Genomic DNA, 14,016 nt, shown 5'->3' with positions numbered 1-14,016 from the left:
CACGATCGGTTCTATGATCAATCATTATTTAGAGCGTCATTGCTGAGAGTCTCTTATAACCAAGGATTATCTGTAAGAATACTCAATTGGGTATCAATTCTCTATCATAGTTGATGATAAAACGGATCGATTGATCGATAACTGATTGGTAAAATTACATTATGTCCTATATATATCCAGTATCTGCAAGAGCAACTGATCGTCAGTGGAGGCATATACAAGTTGCCATATATCATGTGAGCAGGCCAATTGGGCTATGCCTCATCTTAAGCTGTGGTCAGGGTATCGGAACAACAACTGCTTATAAATCATTCGACTAACAACAACAGCAACAACAACTGCTTGGCTGCCTGGCTGTTTGGCTGGTTGCAACGAGTTGCGCTGTGGCAAAGTATCTATTGGATCTATTATTTGACTTTTATGTGCGCATAAATGCGGCGATATGACGACGACGACGACGACTGCAATCGATGCCTTGGCCAAAAGTCTGGCCAGGAGTGCAGCCAGTTTCGAGTCGACTTGGCTCTGGACGAGTTTTCGCAGCCAACTGCAACTGCAACTGCAATTGCAACTGCAACTGGATACGTGCCACAGCTCAAACTCCAGACTTCGCTCTGCACTTTCATGTTAATTAACAAGAAACTTTTTATCAGCTGCGATTACTCGAATGCCACACAACCCACAGACACAGCAGATAGAGAGAGAGGGAGAGAGATAGAGAGACAGCTTAACTAGATAAGCAGACGCTCCCCACCCCCATTTGGCGATAAGCTGCGACAGACAACAAATTGTGGCACTTCACTTGGAGACAGACTCCGATAAATAGCAAAAGAGAAACTGTTGGCCCAGAGAATGATCTACAGATCGACTACGCAGCCTAAGATCAAGCGCAGCAAATAAAGGCAAAGGCAGTTAGAAATCGATGTGCTCGACTGTGAATAGAGATCAATGCCCATACACCTGCAAAACTGCAAGATCCTGGCTCTACAACTGTGTGAAAATCACACCTACAGCAAATGTGTATAGTCAAATTTTGGCTCACTCTGAAGAAGTGCTCCATAATCATTTACCTGACAAAGTTTTGGGCTCAAGCTCAAACAAGATTGTAACTATATGATCGATCCCTAGATTTAAGATATATGCACTACTAGATATTACTATAACACTATATAGATATATCAATTTGTCAAGTCAGTTGGCGTGGCATAAATGAGCTTAAGTAGCTGCGGTCCACAGTGAGCTAGCTGCAAGGTTTGGGTGTTCTTTGCTGCATAATCGTAGAAGATATGTTTTCAGGATTAGTCACGCACCTTAAAGCCTTTGTTATATGCTTGTATATCTATGCATAGTATGTATATATATAAAATTCCAAGTTTCTATATTTTTATGCTTGAAATGATGCCCTTAAATGTGCCCCTAACAAAATAAACTTTAGCACTATATACAATGGAATTACCAATTGTAGCTAACAATTTCAAATCTCTCAACTTCAATAAAGACGAAATGTGTTGGATTCATACGGACAGAGTCCCGTATAACCCTTTTGCCTCTTGAGCGAGCATTAATATTGCTTGAAATACAGGCCAAGAAGTATTTTCTAGAGACAACCCCCATTAAAAGCGTTGCTTCATATGAAAATCAGTTGAATTATGCAAGAGTATTGTAAAAGTCTACCAAAATATGTTAGCCAAGGGAGCTAGACTATGTGTACCGGGTATGTCGTAGTTGGCTCACTGTGGACTAGTTCGACTCTGAGCGGAAAAGCAATAAGGCTTAATTTAATTAATTGGATAATTAAAGTCATCGTAAGTCTCCTTACTCATTCTCTGTCTCTCTAATTGCAGGTATGTTGCACTTTGGTCGTAGTTAAGGCGAGTTCCGGGCTAACGTGTTAAGCATTGAGCAAAACAAAAGACTTAAGCAAAGAACTTGCCCAAGCGTACAGTGTGGCCACATTTTAGGGGAGACAGCTCGGCCGGAAGCATGGCCCTATTTCCCTCCTCCTCGCGTCCGCGCACGCTCATGGAGCAGCTGTTGGCGCGTAAAATTGAGGCGGCTGCAGGTTCCGGTGCCGGTGCCGGTCCCAGTTCTGGTGCCGCTGCCGGTGCCAGTGCCAGCGCCGGTACCGGTGCCGGTACCAGTGCCATGCCATTAGCCGCAACGCCCGCTGCTGGCATTTTGAGCCGATTGCGGCGCACCGATTCGCTGGACTCAACGAGCAGCCTGGGCTCTCTGGCATTCGGCGAGGATGTCTGCCGCTGCGACGACTGCCTGCTGGGCATTGTCGATCTGTACGTGATCAGCGCGGCCGAGGCGGCCAAGAAGAAGGTAGGTGCTGCGAGTGGCCCAAAAGCTGTTACGATTTAGACCCCCACACTCTCTCTCTCTCTCTCTCTCCTTGTCTCGCTCTGCCTGTTTCTCTCGCCATCTCTCACTCACACTCTCGCCTTGGCTTTGGTTGTCAGGCGCTAATTAGTTTAGTTGCAGCGCGCAAAAGCTTGCGTTGGGTTCGCAACTCGGCTAAGTCGATCGTATTGAAAGCTTTGCGGTTAAAGTTTTGCCACCAATGTCGCTGCCTGCCCAGTAGCAGCAGCAGAGACAGCCACAACATTGGCCAAGTCGGCTTCGGCCTCAGCTTTAGCATCGTCGTCGCTGTTGTCGCACTGAATTATTCGACTGTTGGACCGGTCCGAAAGCTGTTGATGTTGCTGTTGTTGTTGTTGTTGGTGCTGCCATTGACGTCACAGGCTTTTTGATGCGACATACGCCTTGACGCTGACGCGCTTGGCCTTACCTGCGAGAGACAGGGACAGAAAGAGATAGTGTGAGAGAGCGCGGCAGCAGCTCAGGCGTGAAGCAATCAAAGGCAGTGAAGAGTGCGCGACGGCAAGCAGGGGAAAGTTCATTGAAAAATAATTCAAAACTGGAAAGCTGTAGCAGGAGCGAGCGTGCAAGCTTTACAACTGCTAAAAGAGGGAGCGAGAGAGAAAGAGAGAGAGAGAGAGAGAGTGTAACAGAGTTAGAAGTTTGAGCCAACATAAGACAACAGCTGCGTGCTGAACACAAAGAGAGGCCGAAAAAGAGGATGGCAGAGAGTGCAAAAGCACAAGTTTTAATGAATGGAGAAAGCGGTTGATTAATACTACTAATATATGTATATACATATGGATATTTACATATACATACATAAGCTGCTTAAATTTTCCCGACTTAAGTTACTATTAAGAATATATTAATGGACTTAAGTGGAGATTTGCAGATAATAATTTCTATAAAAAATGAGAGTGAACGATGGAAGGAAAGAAACGAAAACACGATATTCAAAAAAATATTATATTAAAATATTCCACCAGCATTGGAAACATTTCCAGCTTGCAAGCGCCATTTTGAGCATAGCTTTTGCGCTCTTTTGCTCTGATCCTTTTGGTCGTGCTCATTCTGACGCGCACGCACTCACACACACTCAGCTGTTTACACTATTCTGTGCGCTCTCACACACAACTACGTCACTGGGGCAGACAGTCAGCCAGACAGACAGACAACTTGTAATGAGCTTTGCCCGGCGCGCTGCCCATTGGAAACTACATACATTTGCCATTTTCACTTAACATTTGCATTGTTTGTGTCTGGCACTTGGCCTTCCAACACCCAACGGCACCTAACGCTCTCAACCACCACCACCTCCACCACTCCCACTCCTATAGTGCTGTTCTCTTGCGCTCTTTCTCTCTCTCTCTCTCTCTCGAGCTGTTTGCGCTCTCTATTTACTGTTATCAGTTGCGCGCGTCCATTGTAGTGAGGACTTCAATGCGGCAATGCGACGCCAGCGTCGCTGCCTGCTGCTCATCGCGGACGTCGCGCTTCTGGCTCTGTGTGGCTCTGACACTGTGTGTCTGTGTCCCCCGACCAGTTGAGCTTTTGCAGCGATCGCGTGCGGCTGGGCTCTGTCTCTGCATCTGCTGCTACAGCAACACAGCTCTACTGTTATTATCATTGTAATAGCTACCGCCGCTGACTCTGCTGCTGCTGCTGCTGCTACTGTTACTGCTACTGTTATTGTTACTGTTACTGTGTTTTACTTCTGCCTTTGCCAACGTATTTTCCTCTCGCGGTCGCGCGTTTGCGTTTGCGTTTTTCAAGCCAATGTCTGGCACGCGTCGCGTCAAACGCCAGCAGCTGCAGCAAAGCAAACAGAAACAGTAACTAAAACAACAAGACAAACAAACAACGAAAAAAAGACAGTCAAACGAAACAAGAACAACGTTAACAACAATAACATTAGCCAGAGCTGTTTTGACTGCTTGTTTCCAAAAAAAAAAAAAAAAAATATAACACAAAAAAACGCAAAAATTCCAAGTGAAAAAAAAATTAATTAAATTTCGCCTCGGCTCGCGTTTTTGTGTTTTCATTTTGTCTTCTTATTTTATTGTTGTATTGTTTTTGTTTTTTCTTTTTTGTTGCTGTGTTTGTGCACTTGTGTATTTGAAGTGTGGTTGTTGCTGTCTTACATACACATGCATGTGTGTACATATATGCATATGCATGCATGTGTACGTATGTATGTATGTATGTATGTACATGCGTATTTCTTGTTGCTGCTTGTTTGACATGAAAGCTTTCACGTTGACAATTTTTCTGCTGGAAACGCTGGAAATCGACCGAACGGTGCAGGCTGCGCAGTTGCTGCTGCAGTTGCGCCGCTACGTCTGCTTCGTCAGCTTCTTCTTCTTCTCCTTCTTCTTGTTGTTGTTTGCTGTAAAAAGTGTTAATTGAAGCACGCGCCGACGCGACGTACGCCAAAAATTGCGCTAGTCGCGCTGCGTAACGTCGCGTTCGACTACTGGAAGGGCAGAGCGTGGAATGAGTAGAAGAAGGAGAGAGTGAAAAAGAAGGAGATGGGGTAGAGGGAACGACTCTGCACTGAAATTAATTCAAGTTTATGTAAACATTTTAACGCCGACGTCAATGGAGAATGCTACGCACAGTGCGCGAGCGAGATAGATAGAGAGTGAGAGAGAACGGGGCAGGGGTAAGGTGTAAGCGGCCGGCCAACTAAGTTGTCTTGTTTCGGTTCATCTACGCGCGCGCACCAATTGGGAATTATATAATAAAAAGACGCTTGATTCGCAGCGCGTCGCATTTTTTATTAAGTAAATTTTTTTTGTTTTGTCGCAATTTGGCAATTGAGGCTCATTTAGCGCCAACGTCCCAAAAATGGCAACTCATGTCCATTAGCTCTTACGCATACCCACACTCCCTTCCTCTCTCTCTCCCTCCCACACACACACACACACAGTTAGCTATAATTACCATCAATCGTTCAATACATATCCGCACGTACCGCTTCATCCAAACACCCACCCACCCACACGCTGGCTGGCTATAGGCAGCCTTAAACGATCTTAATGACGATCAACGCGCTCACACACACACACACACACACACACACTGTCAGCCCTCTAATTCTATCGCAATTTGTGCGTCAATGGCAACCGCCCGACGCAACTGAAATAGAAAAAAAAGTGTTTACTTTATTAATTTTAAGCTTTCGGCAGTTAAGAAACAAAAAAAAAACACTCACATACACTCACACTCACACACACACACATAGATGGCGCAAAAAAAGTAGCTTTTTTCATTGTTATGCGGCGTGAATGCCGCACATTAAGCGCAGTCCGGCTGCGCAGTGGATGGTCTGAGGGGGTGCGGCAGTGGGCGTGGGGCGTGGACTGAAAGGGAAGTGGGGTGGGATCGTTAGAGCGGGCATTACGTATCCCCACACCCAGCTATTCACCATGTTGTATCTATGGATACATTTGTATCTATTACCACAACTATATATATAGATATATGCATATATATGGGTCTATATCGGGTTGTCGTCGACGGCATGTGCGAAACTCTTTTCATTAGATAACGAATGGCAAATTACCTATGTGAAGCGTGTTCCAAACAAACTATAAACGAGAACGAGACCGAGACCGAGAGGAGGAGAGAGAGTATAGAAGGGAATGGCAACCGAACGTGATCTGCTGCAGGATCTGTTTGGTAGAATCGACTCAGATGCCAGAAAAGAAACGAGAGATAGAGATAGACCAATGCTATGTGTATAGAATCTGTGAAGTAGGAAGATATAGAAAGCGATTATAGACACAAAAAATCAATTGGGAATAAGCGATTTAGATATGAGAGAAAGAAAGAGAGAGAGAGAGAGGGTACAATGGAGGAATATATTAAATGGAGTGAGAAGTAGTTGACTAAAGAGAGTTAGGAACAGAAATAAATAAGGACACAAAAAGCAGACAGAGAGAGAGGGAGAGCGACATAAAAATATATATTGATCCACTTCAGCTATGACATTAAGGAACGAATAGATCAATAAATACATTGCATATGTATATGAAAGAGGAAAATCAGAGCAGTCCAGACCTCTAGCTGACTAAGAGTCAATAACACAATCGCTCTCATTGAAAGTGCATTACAATTCAGATAAAAAACGGAGTTGTATTGCCTGCAAGCAGGTAGAATAGGCAGATAAATGCGAGATGCAAGTGAAAGTGATGTAAAAGAAAGTGATCCAGGGCGGCACAGCGAACAGATTGTGAGGCGCGAAGGAAGGGGGAGTGTAAAATGGAGAGAGAGAGAGAGAGAGAGAGACGAAGAGATAGCTAAGAGAGACAGAGAGTGTGGGAAAGATCGCAAAAAGAGAGAGAGAGAGAGTTGAGAGAGGCTGTGTGAGAGAGAGATGGAGATAGTGATAGAGATAGAGATAGTGGAAGGGAAGAGTAAGGCAAGACAAGCAAAGCAGCTTTAACTTAGTTAAGAATACTCGCAGTACGGAATAAAGAGTCGAAGAAAAGTATAGAACATATACGAATTTTGATACACTCTACACGGATACACAGTTAGGAATATACAGATACAATATTTAGCGAAAGTCGGACGATTTCTCAATCTCTTGTAACGAGAAAATAGCGAGATCAATTGCAAATACGCATTTGGCTTTATTTTCAAACTGAATCGAGAAATCGGGAATAAATCGAAAAATCGTGAGTTCATTGAGATGCTCTCTAGACGCTAGGCCCTTTATCAGCAGCCGTTGCACACGGTTCAGTTCCGATCGACCGCAATACAAGCGAAATTTCTAGTATGTACTAAAAATATATATGAGTATCTCTATATATATATATAAATATATATATATTAGGTGCCTGTTTATACGGATGTTTAGACGTGTGTCCAGCTGCACTCTGTGTGTCTCTCTGTCCGTCTGGTGTGCCTCTCTCTCTCTCTCTCTCTGGAGTGCAGCTGCAGTTTGCTTGTTCCGGTGTATCTGGAGGCTTCCATATCGATCGGCCTACTTATAGTCGCCATATTGTGGCCTATATGCGGGGCAAACACACACTCACACACACACACACACACACACACACAGTTACTACGCACAACATACAAAAGGTGCCGCATACAACGTCGATGTTCCAAGGTTCCCAATTGTGGTTGTGGCTGTTGTTTCGTTATCGCCTCGTACAACTTTTGCAAATGACGTCAAATGTTTCGGTGCGAAGAGCACAGCACACAGTAATATACAGATAGAAAGAGAGGGAGCGAGAGGGAGAACGAGCAAGAAGCAGAGCAAAAGAAATTTCAGTATACAGTGATCGCTCGCTAATAAAGGAAACTTCCGCTAATTACGATTGTTCCAAAAATAGAAACGTAATTTGAATACATGCGCCGTACATAGATGAAGACATTTTCCAGGTATATCGTTTATATACATTGTATACGTATGTAGGTAATATCCGTATCAGAAATGATCTAAATTTATGTGTCGATATCTCGATATGTATTCGCCTTTCTAACTATTTGAGTCCATCTACTATATATTTCTCCGTCTGTCCCTTTATCTTTCCAACTATTCTTTTATTCATATAAATATTTCACATTAATTCAAATATCTGTCAACTTAGTTTTCTATCTCTTATCTATCTATCGATCCATCTCTCTATCGATATATTTATATATCTATATTTCTATCTATATTCATCTATCTTTACATATTTCTATCTATCTTTCTAACTATTTATCAGTGCAATTATTCATCTATCTTTTTTTTCGATTTATCTGTCTATCTTCTATCTATCGATCTACTTAGCTATCTATACATCTTTCTATTTATTTATCTCTCAATCCAGCTATTCCTCTATCTTCTTTTCCATCTATCTTATCTTCCATCTTTCTATCTATCTATCCATGTCTCTAACTATCTATCAATCCAACTATTCCTCTATCCTCTTTTCTATCTATTTTACTATCTTCCATCTTTCTATCTATCTATCAATCCAGCTATTCCTCTATCTTCTTTTCCATCTATCTTATCTTCCATCTTTCTATCTATCTATCCATGTCTCTAACTATCTATCAATCCAACTATTCCTCTATCCTCTTTTCTATCTATTTTACTATCTTCCATCTTTCTATCTATCTATCTATCCATCTCTCTAACTATCTATGAATCAAACTTGCCATCTATTTTAATTTCTATCCATCTTTCTATCTTCTCTTCAACTATCCTTCTATCCACTTGCTATTTTTCGTCCTCCTATCTATCTATCTATCTCATTTGGTCTCGAAGCATAGTGAAACATAGTGAATTTTCTTTTTCGATTTGCAAAGGTGTCTGGAGCTTGAAATTTATTCCAGTTTAGCTAGCGATCACTGTATTTGGCATTCGGTGCTGTTGCTGATGGAGCATGTGTGTGTGCGTGTGTCTATATGTAACTGGAGAGCTGCGTTTCCATTCTAGATACTCTATTGTGGTTGTTGTTGTTGTTGTTGTTGTTGTTGTTGTTGGCATTACCATTTCCATTATTATCATAATGCGGTTGTTGTTCGCTTTTGCCTTGCCCCCGACTCGGCTTGGGCCGTTTAGTTCCGATTTTGGTTTATGTTACGTATTCGAATTTTCTTGTTTTGTGGTTAAAGAGTTCGCACGCACACTGATGTGTATTTATATGTATCTAAGGTGGTTTCGTTGGCTTCGGTGGTTTTGCAAGCGAGCCGCAGATGGTGGTGCCGAGATGCCAGCACGCTCCTGCAATGCCTACTTAGATGCGTGCGCTTCGTTTGTTGTTGCTCTCACATACATATGTATTAAATTTAATCAATTTTGATTGATGTGTGCGTCAATGCAACAACCACAGTGTCAACGACAACGACAACGACAACGACAACCACACTTCGACAACAAACCCAAAAAAAAAGACATTTGAGGTGGAGCCAAACCGACTAGCGAATGTGCTGACTGTTTCTATAACTGTTCTTATGCAACAATTATTTCATGCTGCAATTTATGTGTGTAGAACATTGCTCAAAGCCGTTGGGGTCTGAGCTGCTGAGTCTAGGCCAAAAGGTCCCAGACCCTTCTAGGCTGCCAGCAGAGTCTTTCATATCACTAGGTTGAAGATGCCTAGAGTCTATTTCTGGGCCTGCTATGAGAAAGGTGTTAAGTGCTTGATAAACAACAAATACAGGCTATTGTGGAGTCCAAATTATTAAGCCGTTTAACTGGCTGAAAGTAAAAGTTAATTTAAGAGGACTTGAAGCTTTAAGAGGGAGAGATAGAGGAAGAGTAACAGAAGGGAAAAAGTTTAAGAGAAATCGTGAGAAACGCTTAAGGAACAGGCTGCCTGAACTCCTCTCTTTCCCTTTGTCATCTCACATTATTCTCTCTCTTTCTTCGTCTTTCTCAATGCCTTTCTCTCCCTCTCCCTTTCTCTCTCACTCTCACTTCTTTCTTCCTTTCTCTGATCCATCTCTCTGATCTAACTATGCCATCATAATAACTCTGTAGCTCTCTCCCTCTGTCTCTCTCTCGCTCCTAAGTGATGCAAAGAACTTGACTTTACTTGACAGTAAAGTCTCAAATATTGATACATTCCACAATTGGAAAGGGTATTCAGAAAGCTAATAGCTGCAGGTGCGTTGGCTTGTCGACGGGTCGTTCGGTGGGTCAATTGTGGTTGGCTAAGGCGCGAACAGGTTCGCAAATGCGCAGAAATCAATCAACTCGAATGCAGCAGCAAGCGACAAGCGACAAGCAACAAGCAACAAGCAACAAGCGACAGCAACAAGCATTGATTCTTAGATTTTTGGGTTTTTCTGTGCAGTTGTTGCGCCCGGTTGAGACAGTGCGTCTGATGCGTAAGTGGACGCCGCGTGGACGCCCGTCACATGTCGTGTAAAATGTCCGTGTGCGCACTCACACGCCCGCCCGCAGCAGCCGCCGTAAGCAGTGCGAATAACGTGAACGGACAGACAGGAGCAGCGACGTCGCCAACGACGTCGCCGACGACGCCGCCAACGCCGCCGCCGTCGCCGCAGGTGCGCATCTACGAGGACTTTGACAGGATGAGCGCCAAGGAGGTGTACTACAACGAGGCGGGCAAGAAGGTTACGGTCAAGCTGCTTCACTTCCCGGACGTTCTGCCCGAGGATATTGCCAAGCTGCGCTTCGACGACGAAGATTATCACAATGCCGACGCCGATGTGGATGACGACGATGGCGTCGATAGCGATGCAGGTCGCTCGGCCAACAGCAGCGCCGGCATCGGCATCAGCAAGACACCGCCCACAGCCGACAGCGAAGATGGCGACAGCGAGGCCGAGAAGCCTGACCTGGACGGCAATAGCAATGCCACATCCACCGGCGCCATCAAGAAGACCTTCCGGCGCAAGCTATCCGGCAACAATATGCAGCCGCGCAAATGCAGCCTGGCCTTCGCCCAGGCGCATGGCATCAAGCAGCGCGCCGAGAAGAAACTATCGATGCCCACCATCAGCATCACAGCCAATCCGGGCGAGCATGTCAGCCTGGCGGGCGGGCGCAAGCTCTCGCAGCAGAACTCGCTGCCCATGATGATGATGTCGCCGCCGCGGCGCAGTCATTCGCCGCTGGGTCAAAGCCTCTGCCCGGGTTATATACAGTACTCCAAGTCGCTGTTGGAGGTGCCCATGCCAAGGGATTATGGCTACGCCAGCAGCGATGATCTGAGCTCCGAGTGGGACTCCGATGTATCCACATCAGCAGCCTCGTCCGCAACGGCAACGGGCTCCGGCTCAGGCGGTACCGGTGGGTCCGCAGCAAGCGGCACCAAAAAGGTAAGACGAAGGCTGACTGCTCTGCGCTTATCCGGCATTATCCGGCACATTCAAATCATATGCTTCACATTTAAAGTATTTATCCAGTGCTTTTGTTGTCGACGCTGGAGCCATTCAAACCGTGTAATATATTTGGCCTCAAGCATTCTCTAATCTAAATACGATTCATCTGCTGTTTAGCTGAGCACATCGATCGATGTCGTTGGATACGCTTGCAAAAATGTATCCGGCGCAATTGGATAATAAACAGCAGTGATTCAATGCATAAACACCTTAATTAAGTGCTGATTTGATAAATATCCATCGTTTATCCAGTTGCTATTTAAGCATTGACGTCATTAGCCACACGTCAAGATCTATCCGCATCCGCAACTATCCGGTGTTCTCCAGCGCATATCCGATACTAATCTAGTATAATTCGACGTCAACTTTGTGCTCGCTTGAATCACATTGACACCTAGATTTAGTTCTATCCGCTGAAGTTGGACGCCATCTATTGCTATCTGATCTTAAACGGGCATATCGACATGCCGACCTCATTAAACCCGCCACAAGACTTACCGGCATTACTTGAGACATATCCGCAGCTTATGCGACGCCAAGCGGACACTTACAGAGTAGTTACCTAAGTACGTAAGCGTCATTACAGATGTTACAACTGTTACTGACTTCAAGAACTATCCGGCGTCATTCGAGACTTATCCAGCCGGCACTTAGCGCTTAAGCACTAGTTACGTAAGCACCGACGTCATTATAGATCTTATAACTGGTCCCGTTTAATGCCATAAGCTTTTATCGCCTCGTATTCTTAATGATGCCTGAGTGGAGAGGCGGGTCCATTGGGAGTGCTAACAATTCACGTTTTCGCTCAAACGTGTTATTTACGTGCCGCCATCCAGCGAACAATTACAACAGTCACTAGACTACGCGACGGTCTCAATGCTCTTCTCATTCTCAACTATCTTTTAACTGTTCCATTGGTTTGCTTCTTATCTTTTGACAGAGTTCTGGCTGGCGGAAAATAAGGAACATTGTGCAATGGACGCCCTTCTTTCAGACGTACAAGAAGCAGCGCTATCCATGGGTGCAGCTGGCGGGTCATCAGGGTAACTTCAAGGCTGGGCCCGAGCCGGGCACCGTCCTCAAGAAGCTCTGCCCCAAGGAGGAGGAATGCTTCCAGGTGCTCATGCTGGATGTCCTGCGTCCATATGTGCCCGTCTACAAGGGTCAAGTGACCAGCGAGGATGGCGAACGTAAGTCGCATAATTTCTATAAATGATTGACTGATTGACTGGTTGACTGATACTGACCCAATCGAACAGATTGACTGACTGACTTACTTGGCGAGTCGTATGAGTAGATGACGTAAATTCCTTGTGATTGATTGCATTACTAATTTACTAATTGATTGATTGACTGACAACATAAATACTGATTGATCAATTCAGGGATTGCCTGTACTTACGGGACAATCAGTGAGTTGATTGATTGGTTATTGGTTGATTGATCGACTGATTTATATTCTAACTGATTGATGGCTAGCTAAATGATTGATGGCAGCTCAAAAATATGATAGCTGATGGACTCATGCACTAACCAACCGACTGATTGATTGACTGATTGACATGATTGATCAAATCAGTGCCTTGATTGACTGTATATACTGAATGATCAATGCCTTCGACTTATTCTGATTGATTGACTGATTGACTGATACTGACCCAATCGAACAGATTGACTGATTGACTTGGCGAGTCGTATGAGTAGATGACGTAAATTCCTTGTGATTGATTGCTTTGCTAATTTACTAATTGATTGATTGACTGACAACATAAATACTGATTGATCAATTGCCTGTACTTACGGGACAATCAGTGGGTTGATTGACTACTGATTGCTGGTTATTGGTTGATTGATCGACTGATTTATATTCTAACTGATTGATGGCCAGCTAAATGATTGATGGCAGCTCAAAAATATGATAGCTGATGGACTCATGCACTAACCAACCGACTGATTGATTGACTGATTGACATGATTGATCAAATCAGTGTCTTGATTGACTGTATATACTGAATGATCAATACCTTCGACTTATTCTGATTGATTGACTGATTGACTGAATCGAACAAATTGACTGATTGACTGATTGACTTACTTGGCGAGTCATATGAGTGATGACGTATATTCCTTGTGATTGATTGCATTACTAATTTACTAATTGATTGATTGACTGACAACATATAGACAATATAAATGATTGATGGCTGCTAAAACATATGATAGCTGATGGAGTCATGCACTACCAATAGACTGATTGATATATGCTGAATGATCAATGCCTTCGACTTCTTCTGATTGACGTTCTAACTTATTAACTACTAACTAAAGAATTAAAAGGCTTAAGAGCTGATTTATTCGCTGTCTGACTAAGTGACTAACTGCATGATTGACTTATGGGCTAATTGATTGACTGACTGATTGCGTGCTATCAGTTAGTAATATGAATATATAATAATCGTTACTTTCAGTCTATCTGCAGCTGCAGGATCTGCTCAGCGACTATGTGCAGCCGTGTGTCATGGACTGCAAAGTGGGTGTGCGCACCTATCTGGAGGAGGAGCTGTCCAAGGCCAAGGAGAAGCCCAAGCTGCGCAAGGACATGTACGACAAGATGATACAAATCGATGCCCAGGCGCCCAATGCCGAGGAGCACGCAGCCAAGGCGGTGACCAAGCCCCGCTATATGGTCTGGCGAGAGACAATCTCGAGCACCGCAACGTTGGGTTTTCGCATTGAGGTAAGCCTCGCTGTGCCCACTCTGCTCAGCTGCCATAATTAATCGTCTCCATTCTC

General features: G+C 44.1%; 1 protein-coding gene across 5 annotated transcripts in view; it reads left to right on the top strand.

Moving 5' to 3' along the window:
• Positions 1 to 14,016, top strand: part of LOC111602432 (inositol-trisphosphate 3-kinase B) — a 32,123-nt gene that overhangs the window by 16,884 nt on the left and 1,223 nt on the right. The window contains exons 1-4 of one of the 5 annotated variants that reach the window (XM_023319474.2): positions 3,874 to 3,995; positions 10,170 to 11,160; positions 12,164 to 12,413; positions 13,692 to 13,960. In XM_023319474.2, the coding sequence (XP_023175242.1) occupies positions 10,234 to 11,160; positions 12,164 to 12,413; positions 13,692 to 13,960 (1,446 nt within the window). In that variant the 5' untranslated portion in view covers positions 3,874 to 3,995; positions 10,170 to 10,233. Of the gene's footprint in view, positions 1 to 1,844; positions 2,329 to 3,873; positions 4,200 to 10,169; positions 11,161 to 12,163; positions 12,414 to 13,691; positions 13,961 to 14,016 lie in introns of those variants that run through there. The other 4 variants (XM_023319473.2, XM_023319477.2, XM_023319471.2 and 1 more) reach the window with 4 other exon arrangements.

This window comes from Drosophila hydei, unplaced genomic scaffold (assembly GCF_003285905.1).
Source record: "Drosophila hydei strain 15085-1641.00,03,60 unplaced genomic scaffold, DhydRS2 tig00000333-arrow-arrow-pilon, whole genome shotgun sequence".
Classification (NCBI taxonomy): domain Eukaryota; kingdom Metazoa; phylum Arthropoda; class Insecta; order Diptera; family Drosophilidae; genus Drosophila; species Drosophila hydei.
Note: the sequence above shows the minus strand (reverse complement) of the source record. Positions and strands in the feature narration are given on the sequence as shown.